Source organism: Lactuca sativa, chromosome 5 (assembly GCF_002870075.4).
Source record: "Lactuca sativa cultivar Salinas chromosome 5, Lsat_Salinas_v11, whole genome shotgun sequence".
Classification (NCBI taxonomy): domain Eukaryota; kingdom Viridiplantae; phylum Streptophyta; class Magnoliopsida; order Asterales; family Asteraceae; genus Lactuca; species Lactuca sativa.
In genome coordinates this window covers 306549983-306575886 of record NC_056627.2, presented here as the reverse complement: position 1 = coordinate 306575886, position 25904 = coordinate 306549983, and the positions used below count along the sequence as shown (strand labels likewise).

The 25904-nt window shown below is 39.6% G+C and overlaps 1 protein-coding gene across 1 annotated transcript; it reads right to left on the bottom strand.

The window, feature by feature from the left end:
* Window positions 1-17565: 17565 nt before the first annotated feature.
* Window positions 17566-20050, bottom strand: LOC128126067 (uncharacterized). The gene is made up of 5 exons (XM_052763792.1): window positions 19902-20050; window positions 19735-19801; window positions 18401-19221; window positions 17869-18217; window positions 17566-17808 (listed from the first exon to the last, which is right to left on the bottom strand). The coding sequence occupies exons 1-5, from the start codon at window positions 20048-20050 to the stop codon at window positions 17566-17568; spliced, it is 1629 nt and encodes a 542-aa protein (XP_052619752.1).
* Window positions 20051-25904: the final 5854 nt, after the last annotated feature.

Genomic DNA, 25904 nt, shown 5'->3' with positions numbered 1-25904 from the left:
TTTCTTACTTCCTCAGTTTGAGTCCAGATTTACCCGTAGGCGCGTCCGAATCCCTCAAACCAAGGCTCTGATACCAATTTGTAACACCCAGATTTCCAAAAATATAATTTTCATTTAATTAATCACTTTAATATTAAAAACACTTGTTTAAAACCTTATTCACATTCAAATTACAAAACGTAGTTTCATTTTCATTATAAAAGAAGACCAGGATCCTCCAAAAACTCAACTCTTTCTTCGGTGTGTACAATCGAACCGTTGCCATTCCGCGTTACTGTAAGAACCTGAAACAACGTAACATAAACAACGTAAGCACGAAGCTTAGTGAGTTCCCCAATATACCTTACGCACATACGCCATCCGGCCCGGACCGTTCGGTCCACATAATATCGCCTTCCGGCCCGGATCTTTAGATCCACATAACATTGCCTTCCGGCCCGTACACATATATAACACACAATACCAATACTCTAACACATAAAGCACATATATCACATATCATACCTGACCTTTCTGTCACATAATACCTTGCCTTCCGGCCCATATATAAGCATGTATATCACACGTAGCAGCTAACTTCCCATTCATAGCATATAAACATAACACATAACATACTTGACCTTCCGGTCACACAATCAAACCCTTCCGGGTGAGGTATAGTGAGAAGACTCACCTCGTAGTACGCAGGCTATAACCTCTTCGAGCTACTCGCACACAATCCGCTAGTTCCGCAGGTTCCCTATAATACCACAGCCTTAGTTAATGATCTTATCAAACAAGGCAACTGACCCCTCTAATATATATACAGGTCAACGGTCAATCCTGACTGGACTCGTCGAGTGCAAAGGGTAACTCGACGAGTATAAGCATCCTGACACCACTCGCCGAGTCTGAAGAACGACTCGACGAGTTCCAGTAGATCTTCAAGCTACTCGCCGAGTCTGAAGATCAACTCGGCGAGTCCTAGTGAATCTTCAAGCTACTCGCCGAGTCTGATCATCCGACTCGGCGAGTCCACGCCATGCAGTCAAACGAACTGCTTCCTGAGATACGTTTTCCCGAGATACACACTCATGGGACTTCTGGACCTCTAATCATCCTATTACTAGGGTATAAACTCTTGTATAACAACATACTAATCCATCAAATCACCAAATGGGTTTCATAAACCCTAATTCCATAACACATCAACATAGCAGAGGATAATTCGAAATATTACCTGAATAACACCCTCTCTGTGCCTCCAAACCCCAGAACTCGATCCTCTTGACATTCCTTTGGCCAAAACTCTTCTTCTTCTTGCCTAACAACTTCTTCAAGGTCAATAATGGTCTTCAAGCTTGTTCTAGATGCCACAGACGTCTAAGGATCTCCACAATCGGCCAAAAGACGTGAAATGACGACATAACAACCCTTAAATACGACCCAATACGAAACGGCTAGGGTTTCTGCTGAACAGCGTCGACTCGCCGAGTCCACACCTGGACTCGTCGAGTCCAGTCGCGAACCCGCGACCAACTCTGCGACCCTACTCGGCGAGTCTGGCTCCAACTCGCCGAGTCCCCCTTTTAAAACACCCCAAAATGCAATTTAACAATACTTAAGATTTTGGGCTGTTACAATAATATCTTATATTCTTCAAACCTAGAGATATGAGTTGTTACTATGAGTTGATAGTACATTGATTGCACGAAAACGCATTTGGTAACTCGGTGCTATAAAACGTGCCTTTGTGTATGATTCAACAAGTAGTAGAACAAGCCATATGAGTCGAAGTTTATCCATTCCTTTTAGCTTCGGGATAAAAGCGATATCTGTGGGCCCCTCGATGATTTGATGATGATAAATGGAAGTGCTCGGCCGGGCCAGGACTGATTTGATTTGTTCAATTAGTCAGTCGTCATAAATCGGAAATCGGGAAACAACAAATGGACAAAGAGAATGATTATAATCCATGTCTCAGTCCATATGATATCTAAAATGGAGGAATATATGATCCCTTATCTAATGGACAAGTTCGTTGACAAGATCAGAGTTCGACAACGGCTTTAAGAGCTATGATTGCCAGTTAGGTTTGAAGTCATACGTAATAATAGTTTTAGACTTATCCAAGTGGGAGAATATTGGATTAATGTCTAAGTCCATAACTATATTTGGTATGTACTTGACCCGACCCGGCATGGTCCATTTGGGTTGCACTTCACCGACACAATTTATATGGATAATCTTTTGAGAATAGTATGTTTATGATTAATATTAATATATTATAAGTTCTAATATATTAATATGAATCATATTATTTAATTAGTATTGATCAAGAGTTAATTTATAATTAATTAAGTGATCAAAAGGAACTAATTAAATATGGACTCTTATATATATGGAATGGGCCAAGTTCATTTAGGTTGGGCTAAGCTTTCATGGATAGTCCATGGAGTGTTTAACCCATGGATCATATGAAATGAAAGGTCATGGTTTTAACCCTAGTTTCCATACTATATAAAGATGTCCTTGGTTGGTGAAATTGGTACTAGTGTGGTACACTAAGAAGGGCTAGCCGATTTCACTAGAGAGAACCAAGTATCTATATTCTCTAAAGTCTTCCAAGGTATTTTGGTGATTTGTGATTCCATTTGAGGCTTCCACACTATTGGGGCTAAGCTCTTACAGCTTGAAGACATCAAGCTACATCAAAAGGTATGTCATCTAACTAGTACTTTGTAGTATAAGTGCTTCATAATATGCTAGTAAGGATTAAAGCCTTGGAAAGTTCTTATTTGAATGTATGATAGAGAAAACATAGATCCAAGGTTTATAGGGTTGCATGTACACCATAGGAGTGTTAGAATGTTCAAAAACCCAACACTGACTACCTTTGAGGTGATCGAAGCATTTTCACAGAAAAACGAGAAATTTTTTTCGAAGATGAGAGAGAAAGGGAGAGACTTTGCGGCCGGAAGCTGAAAAGTGAGAGAGTTTCCGGCTGTAAACTCTCTTATATACCCTTGACCTTTTTACCAGTTGTCCACATAGTGTAAGGCACAGTCGAATATTTCAAATAATTTTCAAAAATAAAACTTTTGAGGAGTTAAAAAATTAAAATAAAAATTTCTAAAGTTTAAAAAATAAAAATAAAAAGTAAAAAAAAATTAAAAAACTTTGACAACTTTTAACAATAAAAATTAAAATTAACATAGACAAAAATAAAATTAACGATAACATAAAATAAAACAAAATAAAATTAAAATAACACAATTTCCAAAAATTAAAATTTTTAAAATTTTGATAATTACAAAATAAAATTAAAATGAAACAAAAATAAAAATAAAAATAAAATAAAATAAACTAAACTTATCTAAGCAAACACTGAATATAATTTTGTGACTTAAGGATCAAAGTTGTTAGACAACCTTGGTCCACTTAAACACGAGAAATTGTGATAAATTTTGGACAAGCTAACAAAGACAAGACCCTTTTGATTCTATATTGTTAAATAAATTTCCTAGGGACCATTTATCTGACGACGACCAGGGATATTGTTGTCCACCTAAATTGAGCAACGAGATCTACAGACAATCTGTAAGTGTTCAATTTTTAATTGTACTAGAACATGTTTCCCGCTTCCTGATATGCTCTAGTAATCAAGAACGTCCAGAATACTCCTTACATCGGGTGAGAAGACAATTATTAAGAGAGAAGATAGATTTAGAATGCATATGTTATACACCCAGGTCGGATCTCTTCCAATCACGCAGAGGATGAAACATATGACTAACTGAAGTTTTACATGGATTAAGACAAAGAATGATGCATATACTATGTACGAGGTCAGATTGTAAGTCACGCAAAGGAGACAATATATGGCTAACAGATAGAAAGAATTGCATACAGAGAAGATGCAGAGAGATAATTGCATATGTTACAGTCCAGGTCAGATCTCTCGATCATGCAGAGCAGGCAACATATGACTAACAGACAGAAAGAAAGAAAATAACCTTCTACAGACGTAATTTATCAGAATTCGCCAGTCACCCTATCAATACCGGAATTAAGGACAAAATCTGCATATCAAGGAAGAGTTAATCCACAGTTCTAGATACAGGTTCTTTTAATGTGACCAGTAGATTCCCATGTATATCTCCCTGCTCAAACTATCTTAGCGTCGTATTATCAGGCTAAACGGATCTAACAAGTTCAAGATTTGTTAAGTCCTTGAATTCCTTAAGTTCAAATCTTCCTATTCAAGTCCATTTAGAATCTTTCGTGCCTACCAGCACATTGAACACAAAGCGAAGACAATTTAGTTTTGGTACGTTATGCAGATTCAAATTGCCTGTTATCACTTGATAATATCACTTCCCAACACATCACCTACAAGAAAGACTAGCAGCAACATATTCTTTTGATTTTCTGATTTTTATTGTTTATGGATTTTTGAAATTTTTTGTTTTTATTTATTTCTCCCCCTAAATTTGTGCATGGGTGAGAATAAAATCACTAAAATGCACAAATTTAAACTACGCTAACCAAAAATAAAATTGAAAATAAAAATTACGAAAAATAAAAATAAAAATAACTTAAACTAAGAAAAAATAGAAAAATAAAATTAATCCTCAAAACGAATCATTTTCTAAAATCCCACAAGCACATCGAATTGAGCTTTGTTAAACAGCTTGGTGAACAGATCTGCCACATTATTGGAAGTGGGAACCTGTTCCAGCCGGATGAGTGAAAGTTCAAAATAGTCTCTTATAAAATGAATTTTAATATCCATGTGTTTGGTTTTGGAATGTTGGACATGATTTTTACCAATTTGAATCGCGGCCTCATTATCACAGTAAATGAGGGTTTATAGATAATTCAAACTGTAATGCAATAGCTGATGTTGGATCCAGATAACTTGAGAGCAAAAACCAGATGCAACAACGTATTCCGCTTCGGCTGTTGAAGTTGAGACGATGTGTTGCTTCTTGCACTGCCACGACACTAGCCGATCTCCAAGATATTGACACCCTCCTGAAGTGGATTTCCTATCAAGCTTACAGCCTCAATAATTACTGTCAGCAAAAGTGTATAAATCAAATTCGGAATTTTTCAGATACCAAAGACCCAATTTTGGGCTGCCTTTGATATACCGAAAATTCTTTTGACAGCAATAAGATGTGAAAATTTTGGATTAGCCTGATAACGTACGTATTGACAAACTACAAAGATGATGTCTGGACGGCTTGCAGTAAGATACATCAACGATCCGATCATCGATCTGTAGTGTGTCTGATCTACGGATTCGCCATCAGTATTTGGAGTCAGCAGAGGTCTTTCGGCCATTGGTGTCGATGCAGGTTTAGCGTCTTGAAACCCGAACTTCTCAAGAATATCCTCCACATACTTGGCTTGATGTAGCAGGATTCCAGTTGAATTTTGTTTGATTTGAAGCCCTAGAAACATGGTCATTTCTCCCAACGAACTCATCTCGAACCGCTTTTTCATAACGCCTTCAAACTCCTTGCATAGCAACAGACTAGTAGACCCGAGATAAAATCGTCAACGTAGATTTGAACCAGAATCTGATCATTACCCACATGATTGATAAACAAAGTTTGATCGATAGTGCCACGAGAGTATCCATGTTCGAGAAAATGCTTTGTAAGGGTCGCATACCACACTCGAGGAGCTTGATGTAACCCATACAATGCCTTGTCCAACTTGTAAACATGATTAGGAAACTTCGAGTTAACAAACCCAGGGGGCTGATCAACTTAGATTTCTTCCTTCACCTTGCCATACAAGAAGGCTATCTTGACGTCTATTTGATAAACCGTGAAGTTCATGTAGGAGGCATATACAAGGAAGATACAAATAGCCTCCAAGCGAGCTACTAGAGCATAAACCTCAGTATAATCAAGACCCTCGACTTGTCGAAACCTGCGAACCACCAATCTAGCTTTATTTGGCACTATAACCCCTGAATCATCCTGCTTGTTTCGATAAACCCATCGTGTGTCGAAAGACTTTTTCCCTTTGGTAACTCAACCAATTTCCAAACCCCGCGCTTTTCAAACTGATTCAACTCTTCATGCATAGCATCTACCTAGCTGGGCTCATTCAGAGCCATTTCAACATTCTTGGGCTCTATTTGAGAGATAAAGCAAGAGTAGAGACATGTATTCACATTTCCACTCTAACTTCTGGTGTTAACTCCATCTCCCAGATGACCAATGATGTTCTCGATCAGATGATCGCGTTGAATTCTTGAGGGTATCTCCTAGGTGATATCATTAAGCGAGACGGGAAGATTGTGAATATTGACACCTCTTTCATTTGCTGACTGTTCCACACTAGATGACTCTGCAACAAACTTACTAGAAATGTCTTCATGAAAGAGTAGTTCAATAAAAGTTGAAGTGACAGTGGAAGCATCTATATACATGATCTCTCTTTCAACAGGAGTGAGCGGTGTAGCCTCAATATCAGGAGTATCATTCTGAACTTGAGATTTTGGACTATCAGGTGGTACAGATGACTCCCCCTCAGATGGTGAAGAGGATACTGTTGGGGGTTTGTAGACAACTTCTTGATCTTCGTCTTCAAAAACATTCTTCGAACCAGAGAAAGACCCAGATGAACTATCCGAAGACACATTTATAGACTTGAAAAGCGATGTGTAATCAAATATCCAATCCGGACCCACTCGAGCAACTGTTTCATTCTCCTCCAACCAGCGCACGTCATAGGATTCCACAATCTGTTTTGTCTTTTCATTGTAGAACCTATATGCGGTGCGTGCGGCATACCCTACGAAGTAATAATTATGGGCTTTGGCATTAAACTTAGGGTTGGACTCTAGGTGAAGAAGGGTGCAAGTCCAACTAAATACACGAAAATGACTGACTGATGGCTTGTGACCATATAGAATCTCATACGGTGTCTTCATCTGAGCTTTGTTGATTAACACACGATTCTAAACGTAGTAAGCAGTGTTAATCACCTCGGCCCAAAAGAAAACCGGTAACTTGGAGTCACACAGCATCGTCCTTGCAGTGTCTTTTAAAGTTCTATTTCTCCTTTTAACATCACCATTTTGTTGAGGTGTGTGAGCGGAGCTGTATTGAAGCATAATCCCCTTTTCTGCGCAAAAATGATCTAGAATAGAATTCTTGAACTTTGTGTCGTTGTCAGTACGAAGCGCCTTCACCCGATTATCGGTTTGGTTCTCAATCAACACTATGAACTTCTTTATCAGATCTGCAACCCCAAATTTGTTGGATAAGAAGAAGACGCATGTAAAACAAGAGAAATCATCAATCACAACAAGACAGTATGAACTTCTGTTGATGCTTAGGACGTTGACTGGACCGAACAAGTCCATATGTAATAATTGGAGCACCTGACTGATTGAGTTAACCTGTTTTGGCAGGTCTGGTTTTCTATGATTTTTACCCTGGGCATATGACACACTTCTCAAACGTTATAAAATCTCTAACAGGTAAACCACGAACCATCTCATTCTTTGCAAGACAATTTAGGTTTTTGGCGTTAGCATGACTGAGTCTTCGGTGCCACAACATTGCATTTTGTTCTGAGACGTTTGAAAAGAGGCAAGTAACTTGTTCGGGAAGGTTGCTATTCATATCAATAATGTAAGCATTTCCATCCCTCTTAGATTTGACAATAATCCAATCTTCCGGGATGACAATGCCTGGCTTGAGAATCATACATTCATTGTCAATGAAATGTGTAGAATAGCTTTTGTCGCATATCTGAGACACACTCAACAAACTATGCTTTTACTCGGGAGCAAAGTTGACATTCTCGAAACTTAACACTCCATTTGTAACGGTTCCTCTCTGAGTAATCTTGCCACCTTCTCCACCCGCAAAGGAAACATATCCCCCATTAAAAGATTGAATGTTGTTCAGTTGGGAGATATCTCTTGTCATATGTCGGGAGCAGCCACTGTCGACGAACCAAGGTCTGACGACATTCCACCGCAACTGTCCCTGCAAAATATGCGGATTCATTCAGATTTTGGAACCCAGGTCATCATTTTCCTGGGTTGACCCTTCACTTTTTTAGATTTATCTTTACTTTCTAAGTTTTCAGAGGATGCTGATGATAGATTGGAGTTTATTTTGGACATCCATTGGTAATTAGGTTTCCTAACAGTCACCAATAGTCTTGAAATAGGTTTCTTATCAACTTGCATTGAGCACTTAGATTTTCTACCAGAAGTGGTTGAAGACCCATAGCTACTCCTTGACGAAACCAATCTTGGCGGAGCCGTGTTCAGTTTTGGCAAACTGTTTGGGACTTTGTTACGAAAAACCTTTTTATTATTTTGAAAAACTACCCTTTTCTACTACGATCATTTTTCCAATCGTCATTCCGAGAACGAGCTCTAGAGGAATTTCTAGTTAAAGACCTTCCTCTAAATTCGTTCTCTCCTCTTTGTGACGTATAATGTACACACATTCTATTTAGTCAATTCCTAGCTATATGACCACCAATACCACAATTAAAACAAATCTGTTTGTTATTATTAAAGCATGTACTGCCTTTTTCATATTTATTTTCCATACCGACACCCTTACTTTTCTCACATGAACATGAACAAGAAGCAGGTTGTGAGATAAGTGAGGGCGTAAGAAATGGAGTGACTTGTGGAAATGGTGAGTTTTTATTAGCATCACTACAAGCATCAGAATTATAAAACATCTCATCAAACACTTCAAAACAATTCAACCCAATATCAACAGTTGCAGAAAAATCACAAAAAAACATTGTCACTTTTAACATCAGAAAAAATAAAGTCTTTATTTAAAACTAAAACTTCAGGTTCAGACTCAGTTTTATTTTCAGAAACAGATCCTTCAACTTCGTGCTTTGACTGATTTAAGGATTGGTGTGTAGGGGAAGCAGAAACATTAGAATTTTCAACATTAATAACTCCTCCTGAAACAAAACTTGTTGGCTTTCCATAAACATGAAAGATTCATTGGCAATCTCCTAATCAGAGGCAGGGCGATACTGATAATTGTGATTGAAAGGAGGAGGCACTTTATCGTATCCCAAACCCTTTTTCTGGTTTTGTTTAAACTGTAGGCAATGGTCAATCATGTTGGCAACTACCTCGCATGATACATCAGATTTTTTAAAATTAAAGTTTGCTATATCAAATTTATTCTTGAATGTATCAAGTTCAACAATTAACTCAGCATTTTGTCTCTTGATATAATCATAGTTTTCACATTTATTACTGTAGTCTTCCTGAAGTCTCCTAAAGTCCTTTATTTTTGTCTCTAATTAGGCCTTTAAGAGTTTTTTTCCTTTTCTAAGTTGATAGCCCTCATATCTAAGGTCCTATACTTCTCTACGTAATGATTCTATTTCCTCACGAAGAATTTTAACATAATCAATACAAGCTTGACAACAAGAAGGCAAACTTACCTCATTTTTATTCTGTTCAGCAGTAGAAGATACCATCAACGCAAACTGAAGCTCCATCATCTTTTCTTCAGCTGCAACACTCTCCATGAAGGCTTCATCTTTAACTTGGGCCAGGTGTGCATTTTCAGGTTATGAAATGTTCAGGGCCTGAATCTGGTCCTCCCAGTCAAATGACTGAGCAACCATGTCCTTCTCACTGTTAACCTGAGCACCTCCCCGATTGTTTCCCACTGCAACCATTGTCCGGTCATTGTTTAATCTTCTATCCAGCTTCGGGCACTCACGAGCAAAATGACCCGACTCGTAACAGTTGAAACAATGCAGCTTCCCTTTGCTAAACCCTACCTTTTATCAGCGTTCATCCCCCAGTTATTCTTCCCTGTCTTCTTCGCAAACTGCTTCGCCCTGAACACTGCCATGGCAATTTGCCATGTAATATCCATTTCTTCCACATCTTCTAGATGAATCTGATCCAAATCAACAAATAACAATTGTTGTGGAAGATCTCCAGCTACAAGAGCATTATAGCAGTTAACAAGTCTTGTGGCGAGAGCAAGATTTTCATCACACCCCTTAGCATTTGAGGAAGAAGCCACATTTGAGGAAAGAGAAACTTGAGAAGCAACAAACGATTGGTTCCGAGAAAAAGGCTTGGATGATGTAGTAGTAAGTGAAGTAGTTGATGAAGTGGAAAAGGATTGAGTCTGAGCTTGCTGAGCAGCAAAAGGTTGACCTGGAGAGGGAAAGGTTTGAGATGAAAGAGAATTGTTAGATGAAATCCCAAGGTTTGCAGTTGAATACGAATTCACATGATTTATCTCCCACTGTTTATCATCAATATCACAAGCCTTGATTATCGCCATCGTTTCAGCAAGAGTAAGGCGATTTAGATCCTTGGTCTTGTTGACGACAACCACATTCATGTCCCATGACTTTGGGAGAGCATTCAGTAGCTTTTTATTTATTTCAGACTTTGTCAAGAAGATCCCAGCTACATTCATCTCAGTGGTGAGAGTTGTGAATCGTTGCAGCTGTGCCTCCAGCATTTCTTCAGGAATGTAGTTGCACATGTTAAACCTTTTTCGCAGCATATCTTGGCGGCTTTCCTTCATGTCCTCATTAACTTCATATACCTCAATTAAAGCTTCCCACAAAGCTTTTGATGAAGTATACTCTCTGAAACCTTGAGCTATATCAAGAGATAGAGCCATGGTTAGAGTGGCCAAAACCCTTTCCTATTCTTCCACTTTCTCAAAATCTTCATCTGTGTAGTTTTCAACAGCTTTGTCAACTACTTGCCCTGCAATATTTGTGGTTATTCTGACGGGATTCTTGATGATGCTTCTCCAAATCTTGAAGTCCTTCATTTTAATGTACTTTTCTATCCGGTATTTCCATTCAAGACAACGATCTACAGACAACAGTCTTGGAATGCGTGTAGTGGTGCCCATGACGGAATCCAGCTCATGATGATGTGTTTGACTTTGAGAATCCATTTATTCTGATTTCAAAACTTAAAAATTAAGAAAAATAAAAATTGTCAAACTTGAGTTTACGGTTAGTAGTTTATGACCGTAAACTGTGTTTACAGTTGGGGTGTTTACGGTCTGGTAGTTTACGGTTATTTAAGTTGCACTGATTACGGTTTAAGAACACAATTTACGCCTCTTGAATGTGCTTGATTTTACGGCCATAAACTGGGTTTACGGTCGTAATCTTTTGGCAGTAAACTCCCAAAAATCTCAGTAAACACAAGTTTGATGCAGATTTGAACCCCTTTGCTATGAAAACACCAAACCCTAATCTCAAACACCAAAGAATACAAGTTTAAACAGTTGAATACTCGATTGAATGATGCTTTGACACTGGTTCAGCTCTGATACCAATTGTAAGGTCCTGAAAATGGATCTTTACCAATGATCAAGGAATCACACAATCAAATAGAATGAGAAACAAAGAAGAAACAGAATTGAAACAAGCTTGCACACTCTTATATTGCATAAAACGCCTGGTACAACTTGCTCCTGTGACCGTGAGCGATTGTGGCATCAACAACCATTAATGAACTACATAACCCCTATATATAGTGGACTTAGGCCCGACACTGGGTTAACGGCCATAAACAGGCTTACGGCCGTAAACTCACTACTTGTATTTGTCTATTTCCCTAGACCAAACCATTAACTAAACCCTTCATTTGTATTTGTCTATTGCCCTTTGAACAAAAATTGTCCAAAAATGAGCACAATAAATCTCATTGTGTCGAGTCATGGAGTGAGTACTTTGCACCAGTTGAGCCCACAAAATGGTGCCATAATCAAGGTTGATGACATAGTTGAAACCATACATCAAAGTCATGAACACCTTACTGGCACAGTCTGAACCTATGACTCTTTTAGAAAAGGCTTTGAAAAGAATAGTAAACAAACCTTTCCATTGAGGAGGCAAGTTGGGTTTCTTGAACTTGGAGATTGAAGGAATAAGTTTTGTATACCCCATCTTATTGCACATCTCGAAAATAGTTGTAGTGGAGATCAAGTCTGGATTTACCATGGAGTCGTCAGATGCAAGTCCTAGCAGAGAGCAGAACCTTGACTTGGTGATGGAGGTTTTCTTGTCACAGATTTCGAAGGTGATGCATTCTTCTTCTTCGGTGTACGATGCGGAGGAATAATCCATCGAGAGAAGAGACATTGGAAAACACTCAACTTTAGTTAAGGTAGTGACCAAAGGGGAATACTTCAGACATTCGATGATGGGTAGCATGTATTAATCGTAATTGAATGGAGACAAATAAGGATTCATGTTTTGATTATGTTTGATAGCAAGTAGTGTGGAGTGTGCGGTTTGATCATGAATTTGATGAAGAACCAACCATTGTTGCAGATTGATGAAGAAGAAGAACAATAGAGAGAAATCGCCATTAGGGTTCTTGAGAGAATTTGATAGTGGTAAAAGGTAAGGTTGTGAATCAAAAAACTTTTTATACGATTACAGAGGAGGGAGAATCTGAAGCATCAATTGAGTGATTTCCTTTGAAACGACGCCTGAAAAATTGGGATTTGACAGTTGTAGCCCCGATAAAGGTGTAAGGCGGCGTGATAAATGGAAGCGTTTCAAATTCCACGTGCCAAAATTTCGAAATGTTATCAACCAACTGCCGCATCATTATTATCTTGTTCTAATATTTTCAATATCTATTCGTTTCAGTGAATATCCATACGGCTATTCGCATTTGTAGCATAAGGTAATTTGTGCAAATCACCCTGAGCATTGTTGAATCCGTGAAACTGAAAATCTTATAAGTACCATAAGCAAGGCTTTAGGAAAGTCAAAGAGATTTTCGTGCGAGAGTGTTCCATAGAAAAAGAAATAAAGCAAGATATATTTGTGGGACATTGGTGATGTTTTAAAAGACACGAAACAATAGATCCCGGGCAACGATCTCTTCCTTCAAAATCAAGAGAGATTATGAAGTGTCTGTGTGGTTTCCTGTTGAAATATGATCAAATGTTTGACAAGAAACATTGAAAGGCATCTTTTAATTAGGCTCAATGGGTGGCTTACTCTCCAACCAAAAAATGTACCTGACATAAGAACGAATGTTGGATGAAGTACTCGTGTGACCAGTGTAGTTAATTTAACGAGTAGGTGTGGAATTATTTTAGTGACATGGTAAAGTTAGAAATCTAAAAAAAAATTGGATCTTATGGGAAGAAATATCTTTGTATTTGAACATTTCATAAACACCATACAAAAGAAAAAGAGATTTCTTTATACATACCACAAAAGTGGCTTTCGTTAATTCCATGGTGAGAATCTAGAACATTTAACTGTTCGCCGTCAATTCATGTAAATGTGTTGGATTTGGGGTTTCACTCAGTTCGCGGTGAACGAAACTAAGATCATTAATGCAGATGTTGTGCAACCATAAAACTCAGTGGTATAGCTGAAAGTCTCAAGGGTTACATTGATGAGTATGAAGGAAATGGAGAAATGTGAAGATGGTTTCAGAGAAGCGAATGTACCTCTGCTAAACAGAAGTGACTAAGACGATATGTCTTAACTCAATGTGAAAAGAGTAAGGTAGCTCATGAGTAATGTGAATTTAACAACCTAATTGGGAAGAAACGATTGGTAGAATCGATTCAGTAAGGCTTCACATCGAGTCAATAGAGGCTTTGGACAATATACAACAGGATGCTTTTAGGGACACTTAGCTAATAGGTAGATAAAGAATGTTATACCTGCCCTATCTCACAAATATGTGCCTCCATGATCTTCTTAAGGTATTTTTGGTGAGTTGAAATTTGGGAAAATAAAAAAAATAAAAATAAACACGAATAAAATATTTTGAATTTTGTTTAAAAGGGAATAATGTACAAAAATAAAATAAGATCAACAAAAACAAAAACCAACAAACCAAAAACTTGACGATGCGAATTAGGGCGAATGTTCGTGCCAATTCGTGTCCCGGAAAAATCGGAAACGAATTAAGGCGAGCGTTCGTGCCAATTGGCGTGACAAATAAAATTGAAAGCAAGTAAGAATTATTTAATGTGAATTAAGCCAAACATTCGTGTCAATTTGGTTCCCGAAAAAATCGGAAATGAATTAAAGCGAACGTACGAGCCAATTTGCGTAACAGGAATAAAAACGAAAGGATAACAAATATTTTTGGATTTTTAGATTTTTGAAGTTTTGAAACATTATACATAAAATACAAAAAAGGATATTGGTTACACCAAACCACAAACGAACAATGAACAACGAGTCTTTGCGAGCGATCACATCGATTCGTGTCAACAACCTTATTAAATCGAAGGTGGTTTCGGTATAGATTCAGCTTCCATCATTCCTAGGCCTTGAAGAATTCTATTGAAGGTTATTTCAGGCAAGGCTTTTGTTAATATGTCAGCCAATTGATCAGCAAATCTCACGAAGTGAATTTACACATTGTCGTCTTCTACGTGATCCTTGATGAAATAATACCTCAGTGCTATGTGTTTCGTCTTTAAGTATTGAACTGGGTTGTGACAAATGCGAATAACACTTTCAGAGTCACAAAATAGTGGGATTTGTTTCATGCTTAAGCCATAATCACGAAGCTGACTTTGAATCCAAATGACTTGAGATGTGCATGAAGCATCAACTATATATTCAGCATCAGCGGTTGACACGGACACACACGTTTGCTTCTTGGATTGCCAACTAAGAAGTTTTCCATATAGAAATTGGCATCCTCCACTTGTGCTTTTTTCTATATAATCCACATCCCCCATGGTTAGTATCTGAAATTGCTTGTATGAAGAAGCCTGATTTTGCAGGGTACTATATGCCACGTGATAAAGTTCCTTTCAAGTATCTGAAGATATTCTTGACAGCCGCTATATGAGGTTCGTGTGGATTTGCTTGGATCCTAGCACAATAACAAATGGAAAACATAATATCTGGTCTACTAGCTGTTAGATAAATCAATGATCCTATCATTTGACGATAAAGGGTCATATCAGCAGCTGGTTTTTCCAGAGATGGTGTCAGTTTTCTGAATGCCATTAGAACCTTCACTTTAGAGTCTCCCAACATGCCAAACTTAGGTAGTAAGGTCTTCAAGTATTCTTCTTGATTTATGAAAATGCCTTCTGGTCCCTGTCTTATGTTTAGTCGAAGGAAAAACTTAATCGGACCCATGCAGCTCATCTCAAATTTTATTTCCATCAATTTTCGGAATTCAACTATTAATCTTGTATTTGTTGAACCAAAAATGATGTCATCAACATAGATTTGGACGATCATCAAGTGGTCACCCTCTTTCTTGCAAAAGAAGGTTTGCTCAACCGAACCTTGTTTAAATTTGGACATTTTAAGGAAGCCAGTAAGAGTTTCATACCAAGATCTTGGAGCTTGCTTGAGACCATAGATTGTCTTGTCCAAGATGTAGCAATGATTTGGATACTTCTCGTTTACAAACCCAGGAGGTTGTTCAACTTATACTGTCTCTTGTAATTCCGTATTTAAGAATGCACATTTAACATCCATCTGAAACACTTTAAAATTCTTGTGTGATACGTATGCCAAGAAGATGCGAACAGATTCCAACCTAGCACCAGGTGTGAAGGTTTCTTTGTAGTCAATACATTCTTCTTGACAATATCCCTTAACCACGAGTCTCGCTTTGTTTCTTATTACATTAAATTGTTTATCCAGTTTATTATAAAAACCCCATTTTAAACAAACAACTGATGCTTCAGGCGGAGTGGGAATTAACCTCCAAGCTTTCTTTCGTACGAGCTCATTGAGCTCGTCTTGCATCGCGTGCATCCAATCAGAGTGATCAAGAGCAAAATTGATGGTTTTAGGTTCGATCATGGATACGGACGAATTGAACAAACATAATTCCACTTTAGAGAATAATTCAGTTCGTTTCGCTTTAATCTGAGATCTCGTAAGAACGCTTGCAGAAGATTCACCAATGACATGGGTTTTTGGGTGATCTCTGGTCCATTTGGCTAGTGGAGGATAATTTGGATCATAATAGGGATCCAATTCAGTGTTTACTTCTTCGAATTCTGATTGAACGTCAGAATTGTCATTCGCATCCTTATTCTCCCCCTCAAATGACGAGTTGTTCTCTTTATCAGGAATTGAAGTATCTCCTATGAATGAAGGTTCGAGAGATACGTTGGGAGGTGAGTCATTCGTATCAGAAGGTGGTTCAGATGAAAGAGACGAAGTGTAACCCCCTACAACGGAATGTTCGTTTCTTGTGGAGTCGGTTGCTCCCCCTAGAATGGAGTGCTCGTGTCTTGAGGCATGTCCGTAGTTGATGGCTGATTGTCCACGTCTTTCTTGGCTTCATCATTTATATTCTTTAATTCATCCACATTGTTTTTAACTGATTTTGCTTCGGATGTGACATCCTTTTCTGGTTCATCAAAAAGTAGGATGAATTTGTCATAAAGATTGGAGATTGGAATAGTGGTTGGACTTGGCTTAGGAAAGATTTCATTCGATTGATGCTCTTTAAACTGAATCCTCTTCAAGTAGTTGTCATCGAAAGTGACATAGTATGTTTCTTCCATCTTCTTTGAACGTTTGTTGAGAACCCTATATGCGTTGGAGGTCAGCGAATATCCCAAAAATATCCCCTCGTCAGCTTTCACATCGAATTTTTTTCGCTGTTCCTTGGAATTGAAGATGAAACACCCGTAACCAAATACATGGAAAACCTTAAAATTTGGTTTGCAATTATTTAAGATTCGTAAGGGGTAACGAAAAACCGCTTATTCTGAATAGATCTGTTTTGAGTGTAACAAGTAGTCGCAATTGCATCTTCCCAGAAGTATAAAGGCAGACACGTGAATGTGAGCATGGTTAGTGCAGCTTCGCACAAACAGCGGTTTCGTCTTTCAACTACACCATTTTGATGTGGAGTGTAGGAGACTCCCTTTTTAGCAAGAAATTCTATAAAGGCTTGTGTGAGACTCCCTTTTCAGCAAGAAATTCTATAAAGGTATGGTTTTTGAATTCTAGACCATTATCGCTGCGAACGTTGCGAACCAGCTTTTGCAGTTGAAGCTCACTTTGCTTTATAAGGCCCTTGAGTTTGGGAGTAGCTTCTAGTTTCTATTTAAGAAAGAACACCCAAGTGAAACGTGAAAAATCATCAACTATTACGAGAATGTACTTACTACCACCAACAATTTCTATTGCAGAAGGTCCATAAAAGACGATTTGTTGAAGTTCCAATGGTTCAATGACTTTCGTGTTTACTATGTTTGGATGACTTTTCCTACTTTGCTTCCCCATTTCGCAGGCTGCACATAAATGATCCTTATCATACCTCAAGAAAGGAAGCCCTCGCACATGATCACCAAGCACCAACTTATTGATATCTTTGAAATTGAGGTGCGAAAGTCTTCTATGCCACGGCTAACTGTCATCTGAGTGTGATTTCGTAAGAAAGCATATGGTGGGCTTCCCACGTATTGGGTTCCGATTGAAAGGGTACATTTCTCCCTTTTGCTGTGACATCAAGAGAATTGCCTTCGTATTCTTTTCAATTATCTCAGATCCTTCATCGTCAAAGGAAACTTTCAAGACAGTTCCTATAACCAATTATGAAACACTAATTAGGTTGTGTTGTAACCCTTCCACATACGCCACCTTATGAATTGAGAAATCTCCGTTCATTATCATCCCATAGCCTTTGATCCTTCCAAACGAATTGTTTCCATACTTTACATTTCCACCATCTTTGAGAGATCGGAACTCTCGCAACTCCTCCTTCCTTCCTGTCATGTAATGCAGGCAGCCACTATCGATGTACCATTCGGTGTCAAACTGCTCATCACGTATAACCTACAAAATTCAAGAAAATTTAGGAACCTCAAGCTTCTTGGGTCCTTGTGAGTCTTTTACAGAAAGAGGAAAATTGATAGTACGATCAACCATATTAGTTTGTTTAACTAAATTGGTTTCATCTTTCTTAGTTTTAGTGAAAACTTTTATTCTAGTATCTTTCATTTTCGTTTCTTTTGAATTAGATTGTTTTTGTTTGTTCTGATTCTTAACAAATTCTTTCTTAACTTTCTTAGGGTTAGTAGTCGATTTCTTGGTTTGAGTTTCAGAATCCAACACTAATCTTCCATTTCCATTGACGTCTTTGGGTGAAGCTTTTGTGGGTTGAGAATGATGAGATTTTGGTTTCTCAATGGGCTTATTTGAGAGAAAAGGTTTTTGACCAAAGTTCCCTTTTGGTCTTCGTGGACTGCAGGAATGATAGTGCGAACATTGACTAGGATTTGCATGCGAACGGACTTTCACATTAGAAGATTTTTCTCTTCAAACATTGTTGGAATTTTGGGATTGCCAAAATTGTTTCCTTTCATTGAGATTACTCTGATATCTCCTATTTTCTAGACGTTTATGCTCTGCAAGCTACTTAGAGGACTTGTGAATATTCACTTTGGGTTTCGCTTTTGTTGCAGGAGATTTGTCCTTTTGGGGTTCGCTTGAATCTTCCTTTGTTCCACTTGGACTTCCTTTCTCATAGCTAGAATGATTGTTCAGTGGTTCTGCCACATATCTTCCCTTCACTCTACGTGCGGTTCTTTCAGACAGATCCTTCATTTCATCTGCATTATCTATTGGAGCAGACCAAAAATAATCATCGCAACTCTCTTTGTTGTCTTCGTTGACGATGGACATCAGTTCTAAATTTTGAGTTTTGTCCAGTCCTTTAGTAGCAAAAACTTGATTAGGAGTAGTTTGTACTTTGGGAAAGACGGTTGCCTTCGCTTTCAATGTTTTTCGTTTATTTTGAGAAATACATACGAATTCAACCGAATTTCCAGAAATCAAATATTTCACACGTTCAGGTTCGTTTTTAACAAACTCTGAGCAATCAATCTCATCTTCTACATAAATTTTGCTCATATCACTGTCCTCATCAAATTCAGATGTGCTTTCAATATTTATCTTATTTGCTGAATTCAATTTGGCACTCAATGAGTCGAATTTATGTATAGTGTCAGACTTGATTTGCTTCTTATTGTTTTCATCTAAAAGCTGCTTTAACATGTTTTTGTGGTCTTTGGACTTAATGTATGATTCAATTCGTTCTAGTCCAAACTTGTATGCATCAGAAGTTTCGTCTGACGAAACTATGGATTCGCATTTGTAACAGTCGGCGTCTATCTCATATTCCTTTAATTCAAGAAATGGTAAGATCATCTTGTGAATTTTCTCACCAATTTCATAATCAAGGTGCAACTGAGTAATGTTAAAATAAAGCCTTTTAGCAATTAAACAGAAAATGTTACGTTGTTTCAAAAGCATCAGATTGTTTCGCTACATATAAATTAATTGATCCTTATACTTAGACAACTCCGATTCTATCTTCTTAATCCACATTCTCCGTTCATCGCTTTTCGATGAAACCCTGCTGATTTAATTAATTAGGTTAGAGTTTGTTAACCAAATTCTTTTTAAACTGTCACTAATATTTGAAAAGGTGAATTTTAAGCTGTTTAGTTCAGTCTCGTATCTAGACACAGGAATTTCAATTGATTAGAGAATTAGGTTTAAATTGTTGATCAGTTGTTCGCACTCATTGGTTTGTTCAGGAACTGGTCTTGTGGTGAAACAACTATCATCCTTTCTTTCACTCCCAACAACATTGCCCTGCATCTATGACCCATCATTCATCACCATCAAACACCTTCCTACAAACTGTTAACTCTCGTCTTTCGCAACGAACGCCCTTCCATGAGTGGGCTTGCGAACCTCATCGTCCTCCGAGTCGGTTGACCATACTTCAACTCCTCCAAATTCATTCTCAGCCACATTTTTCCTACACAATCAAAGCATACATTATGTTATCATCAATCTTTTTCTTTTTGATCTCCTCTAGCTTTCGCATGTGGTAGGATTCATCATCTTCACCTTCTCACTTCTTATTTATCCTTCTCAGCATGTAATCCTTGTCTAGATGATTTTTTCCATGACAATAGTTGCAGTCATAACCAGAGTCACCCATGCTCTTTTTCTCCTTCTTATCGTCCACCTTCTGAGAAGTGCTTTTGTTCTCCTCTTTCGTCATTTCTGAGTTGTAGCTATCCTGCCAGTTTCAGTTCTTGTTTAATGGAAAATTCTTCCTTGCAAATCTTTTGAGATTTGAGACCCTTAAATGGAACTCCTCGTGCGTAAGATCACATTCAAAATGATTTGACTCAAAATCTTCTTTTGCAACAACTTTTCCCTTCGCAACAAGAGCAAGAGACCCCAATCCAGAAACAACTTTCGCTCCTTTTGACACTTCACTTTCATGTTCCTTGAGAATCCCAAAAAGCTTAGTTAAAGTATAACTTTTGAATTTCTCGTGCGCTTTGACGTTGGAAACCACTTCCATCCATTCAGATATAAGCCTATTCATGAAACTAACCTTCTGCTCCATCAACTCGTATCCAATACCACGCTTCATCATCTTGCTAAGAAGATGATTGTAGTGATTGAACGTCTGGCTTAGAATTTCTTCTGGCTCCGAAAGAAGGAGTGTTTGAGTTGAATGCTCAAGGTCTGCGTCAGTGGAGTAAAGTTCTTTAAGCCTTTCCCAGATGGCTTTCGCAGTGTCACACAAACTAACAAGACGAAAAGTATCGGCTTGTAAAGTGAATCTAATGATCCTCATTGACTTATGTTTACAAAAATATTATCAAATTCATTTCATTTTATAATAACTATAACAACATGTTCGGAAACCATCTCAACATAAGTAATATAAATCAGAGAACAATCCTAGGAACTCAATGCAGAAAGCATGTGTGTGTATGTGACGCGCTGCTACACCGCCGACTCCATCCCCTTAGACGAAGAGGTACTTGAAACCAAAACTGAAACTATAAGCACAAAGCTTAGTGAGTTCCCCCATCATACCACATACCATACAATCACATAGCATACATATTGCCAAACAATTTTGGGGTGCCCGACCTACCAATGTCAAGCCATTCTGGGGTGCTGACCTACCCATGTTAGGCTGTTCTAGGGTGCCGACTAACCTCCGGTCTATCTCAACTGGCTTCGGGAACTATTTCACCCCTACCTATATCATACACTAACAAAATATCCTCATGCGGTCAGGAATATCTGGGGTAGTTACCTACCCTTCGGTCCTAACGACCAAGTCAGGGAAAAGCTATTCCCTGCTACTACCACTAACTCACATAGCATATCACATAAGCATATCTCATAAGCATATCACATAAGCATATCTCATAAGCATACCAAGATAATTATCACAAAGACAATTATCTACCAATTACTCTTATTGGTAGGTCGGCGTTGTGGCCTTAGACCCACCCTACTGGAAGGTAACTCAACTCGATGTCGTGTAGTGTCTGAAATATCCTTGGCGTGCAACTCAACTCTTCTCGACTCCTCAATCTATACACGAAAACCCTTCTAAGTTATCAATTTGAATATACAACCCTAACCAGGGTCAACTCAAATCAGTCAAAGTCAACTTTGGTCAAAGTCAACATCCAGTTGACCTGACTCGTCGAGTTGGCTCGCCAACTTGTCGAGTCCCCATCTCCACCAAACTATCATAAACCCGTCTCCACCCGTCGAGTCTAGCAAGAGCTCGACGAGTTCGCTTTCACCTACACATCGGACAATCTTCAACCAACTCACCGAGTTCGTTCTTGAACTCGTTGAGTTCATCTTCATCAATAAGAAGATCTTCAGTCTATGACACGCCGAGTTCCTCTCGAACTCGCTGAGTCCATCTTCATAAGTTTGGAGATTGCCTTGGACTCGCTGATTCTTTTCTTGCACTCGTCGAGTCCCATGATTTCTAGGTCCAAGGCAAACCCCTAGCTGGCTGAGCGTTCCTTCCATTCAACCAAAACCATTTACAGAAGACGTTTTCGATGAAAAGCGTATCGACTCGCTGAGTCACCCAAGTAACTCACCTAGTCCCTCCTTGTCCAATACTATACAGTCGATTTCAGTGGGTCCCTTTTATACATAAAGTCATGAACTTGATGTCCATGCATGGGGTCTTTGGCTCAAAAGGACATAAAATATGGTCTACATGATGGATGGGGTGTTTATGGTGACAAGGTGGGCACCATTATGCCATGAACACCCCCATGAATAGACAAGGTTTCAGCTTTATACCTCTAATAAGCTGGAAATATGCTCAAAACTCTGGATCTTCTTGTTTCCCCCTTGATCTCACAAGCCTCCTTCTCTTCTTCAAGCTTCAATCACACAAAGTGACACCACAAGGCTCAAGAACACACTAAAAACGACTAGGGTTTCGAGTTAGGGTTTGATCTGGACGATGGGGGTTGAGTTGAGGGGCTATAATGTGTTTAAATAGGGTGCAAACCCTTAATTTAGGGTTTCACTCAAACAGCGTCTACTCGCCGAGTCGGTCTCCTGACTCGTCGAGTAGATTACTTAAACTTCCTGCGGGTCACGACTCTACTCGATGAGTTGGGCCTCCAACTCGTCGAGTCCCAGAGGAAAACATAAGAAATACTTGAATTAAGGGCATACCAGGAATCGGGTGTTACAAATCTCCCCTAATTATCTTCAACTTCGTCCTCGATGTCTGCTGCTCGGTCCAGAAAAAGCTTGGGGTAATGCTCCCTTATCTCGTCTTTCGGTTCGCAGGTCCATTCCGAGCCCTTGCGGTGCCGCCACTGAACCTTAACCAGCTCCACTCTCTTGTTCCTCAGATCATTCGATTTCGTGTCAAGGATTGCCACTGGCCGCTCGATGTAATTCATGTTGTCATCCACCTGAATATCCTCTAATCCCATTACTGCCGAATTGTCCACCAGACACTTCCGCAACTGGGAGACATGAAAAGTGTTATGTATCTGACTGAGTCCGGCAGACAGATCCAGCCTATATGCTACCTTGGCCACTTGGGCTACAACCCTAAAGGGTCCAATATACTTGGGGCCCAGCTTGCCTTACTACCTGAATCGAATGACACCCTTCTAAGGCAACACTTTCAGGAGCACCATATCCCCGACCTGGAACTCCAGGTCCGATCGATGCTTCTTGGCATAACTTTTCCACCGACTATGAGCAGTCTAAAGCCTGCTCTAAACCTGCTGGATCATCTCCGCCGTCTTGAGTACCCTTTGACCAACCTCGCCCCAGCATATCGGCGTCCTGCACTTTCTCCCATACAACATCTCAAAGGGAGGACAATCGATACTCGCATGATAGCTATTATTATAGAAGAAATCCGCCAATGGAAGGTAAGTATCGCAACTACCTCCAAAATCCTAAACACACGCCCGCAACATAGCCTCTAGAGTCTGGATGGTCCGCTCACTCTGACCATCCGTCTGTGGGTGAAAGGTGGTGCTAAAGTGCAGACGAGTACCCAGCTTGTCTGGAAACTTCTTCCAAAACCTGGAAGTGAACCGCACATCCCTATCAGAAATCACTGAAACTAGCACCCCGTGCCACACCACTACCTCCCTGATATAGATTTCTGCCAACTTCTCGGCCGAAATGCTCTCCTGAATCAGAATGAAATGGGCGCACTAGGTCAATCGATCATTGATGACCCAAATCGAATCTACCCCTCACGCGGTCCTGGGAAGCTTCATGATAAAATCCATAGTGATGAGATTAAAAACTTAATCTTTGAAGATCGATTAGATCTTAAACAGGTAAGTAATTATAAAACAGCAAGAACACGAAAATAAGAACAAGGCAAGAGTGAATCAAACGTGTCGAATGATTAAAACAAAATCCTCAGAAGAGCTCGATTAAGAACATCAACTGTAGAGGATTGGTAGGTTTACAATAACGATCAAAGAAATCTGTAAATTCTATCGTTATGCTCTAGATCAATCGTAAAATCATTAACCTAATATGCATGCAAGCATATACTTATATAATAAACATAATGGGCTCTCGGTTGGACAGGCCCAAACTGGAATACAAAATAAATAAACAAATAGCCGAGCCCAAAGACGCAATCTTCAAACAAATCTTCAACCCAACAATCTCCCCCTTTGCGTCAATTGGAGCGAGATCTTTACTTGTTACTTGGGCCAGCAGCGGAGGCGGGTACCTTCTTCTTCACGGTGTTAAACAGACGAGAGATAAGAGCCAATATCGTTTGCCTAAACCTGATGTACCATTGGATCATGTCGTTGAAGTACTTAACATCATCCGCTGCATTCTCTTGACACCTTCGGATGATCAATAACACATGCTCCAGACAAGCAGTGGTGTAAAGATGTTTGTCAGCTAAAGCGAAGAGACATTTCTGTCCTTCAGCTCTAGTGAACATGACCGAATTGCGTCTTGGGTCGATCTTGCCCATCTTCATTTGATTGAGATCACTGGCCGATCCCATAGGAGCTATCTTTGGTTTCTTCTTGAAGACAGTGGCTACCTCCTGATCCATAAGGGCTACCTCCATGATGTAACAGACAATCATCCTCTTGAGATGGTCTATGATCGGACCATATTCAGCTTCATTTGTCAAGAGGATGTTATGCAGAACAATCCAATCATGAGGATTTAAGTTCGGTAAGTCTGCCAAAGATATAAGGTGTTCAGTTCTCGCAGACCCTCTAATCACCTTGAACCGAACGTTTATGAACCTTCCTTCGGTGTAAGGCTTTAAGACCTGAACGTTCACTATCTTCTGGGCGCTCCAAGTTAGATACTGAGGACGAGCAGCCTTCAGATAGAATTCGATCAACTCCCTATCCACCTCAGGGTTCGGATGAGGGACTTCAAAAATACTTGAGAAGGCGTGGAAGATAAACGCCTTTCGAGTCAACGGCATGTCGAACTGCGAATCGACAGAATTATAGCAGTTGAACGAAATCACCGGCTCGAGCCATAAGATGCTGGGAGTATCTATGGCCTCTTTAATCATGCGCTCCCGAGTCCAGGCAGGGAAGAGAGTCTTCCTGCTCTCGAGGAGATCGTGGGCTTCCTTTTGCATGCGTTCGGCTTCTTCAGCCTCTCGCGCCACACGATTGACATCATCATCCACATTGCGACTGTTTTTACGTTTCAACATGTCAGCAATGGTTTCATCGTCTTCATCTTCATCTTCTTCCTCAGCTATGTGTTTCCCTTTATCCTTCACACCCGAACCCGAAGCTTGACCAGTCGGAGGTGGTTCGGTTGTGTGAGTAGCTTTGGAGGAAGGAGGTGGTTTCGATCCGGACTTTACTTCTCCCCCTTGTTTCAGATCGGACACGAAACTAGGTAAACCTTCGATTTTGCTGAGAAGGTCCAAGGCAGGAGCAAGTTTTTCAGCAAGGGTTCGCCTCACCGAATGGTTTAGAATCGGATCGTGTGCTTCTAGGATGTTTGATAAGGCAGCGTGTACATCCGAAACACATGTCTTGATGAACTCCCTTTCGGATTGAAGAGCTTCAAGCTGTTGTTGAGAGTTTGATAGCTGAGTGCTCTTGACCTTTAGGGCGGTGGTTTTGCTTGACAGAACGTCCATCAATGAGTTTTCAGCTGCGAGATCCTCCTGAAGCTTAGCGAGGCGCTCATCAATGGAGGCACGAAGGGCCGAGTTGTCGTCGCTTATGGTTTGGCGAAGAGTAGCGAACGACTGTAACTCCGTTGAGACGAACTTGGCCAACTGCTGAACTATTGGTTCCAAAGTTGTCTTTGTGGCATCAGCGCTCTCCTGTAGGGACTTCAACAGGGAAGAAGCGTCTGAGAATAGTTTGTCGACTTTTTCAGTCGCTGCCTCACAGGCTTTTGTGGAGGCGTCTATGGCGGCAGTGGCTGAGGCTACCGAATCATGCTGAGCCCTGGAGAAGGCATCAACAATCTTCTGAAGTGCAGCTTCAGATAGAGAGGACTGTTGGTTAGAAGATGAGGCGAGAAGTAAGTCAACCTTCTCGTTGAGCTCCTTAAGATGCTTCTTTGTCACTGGA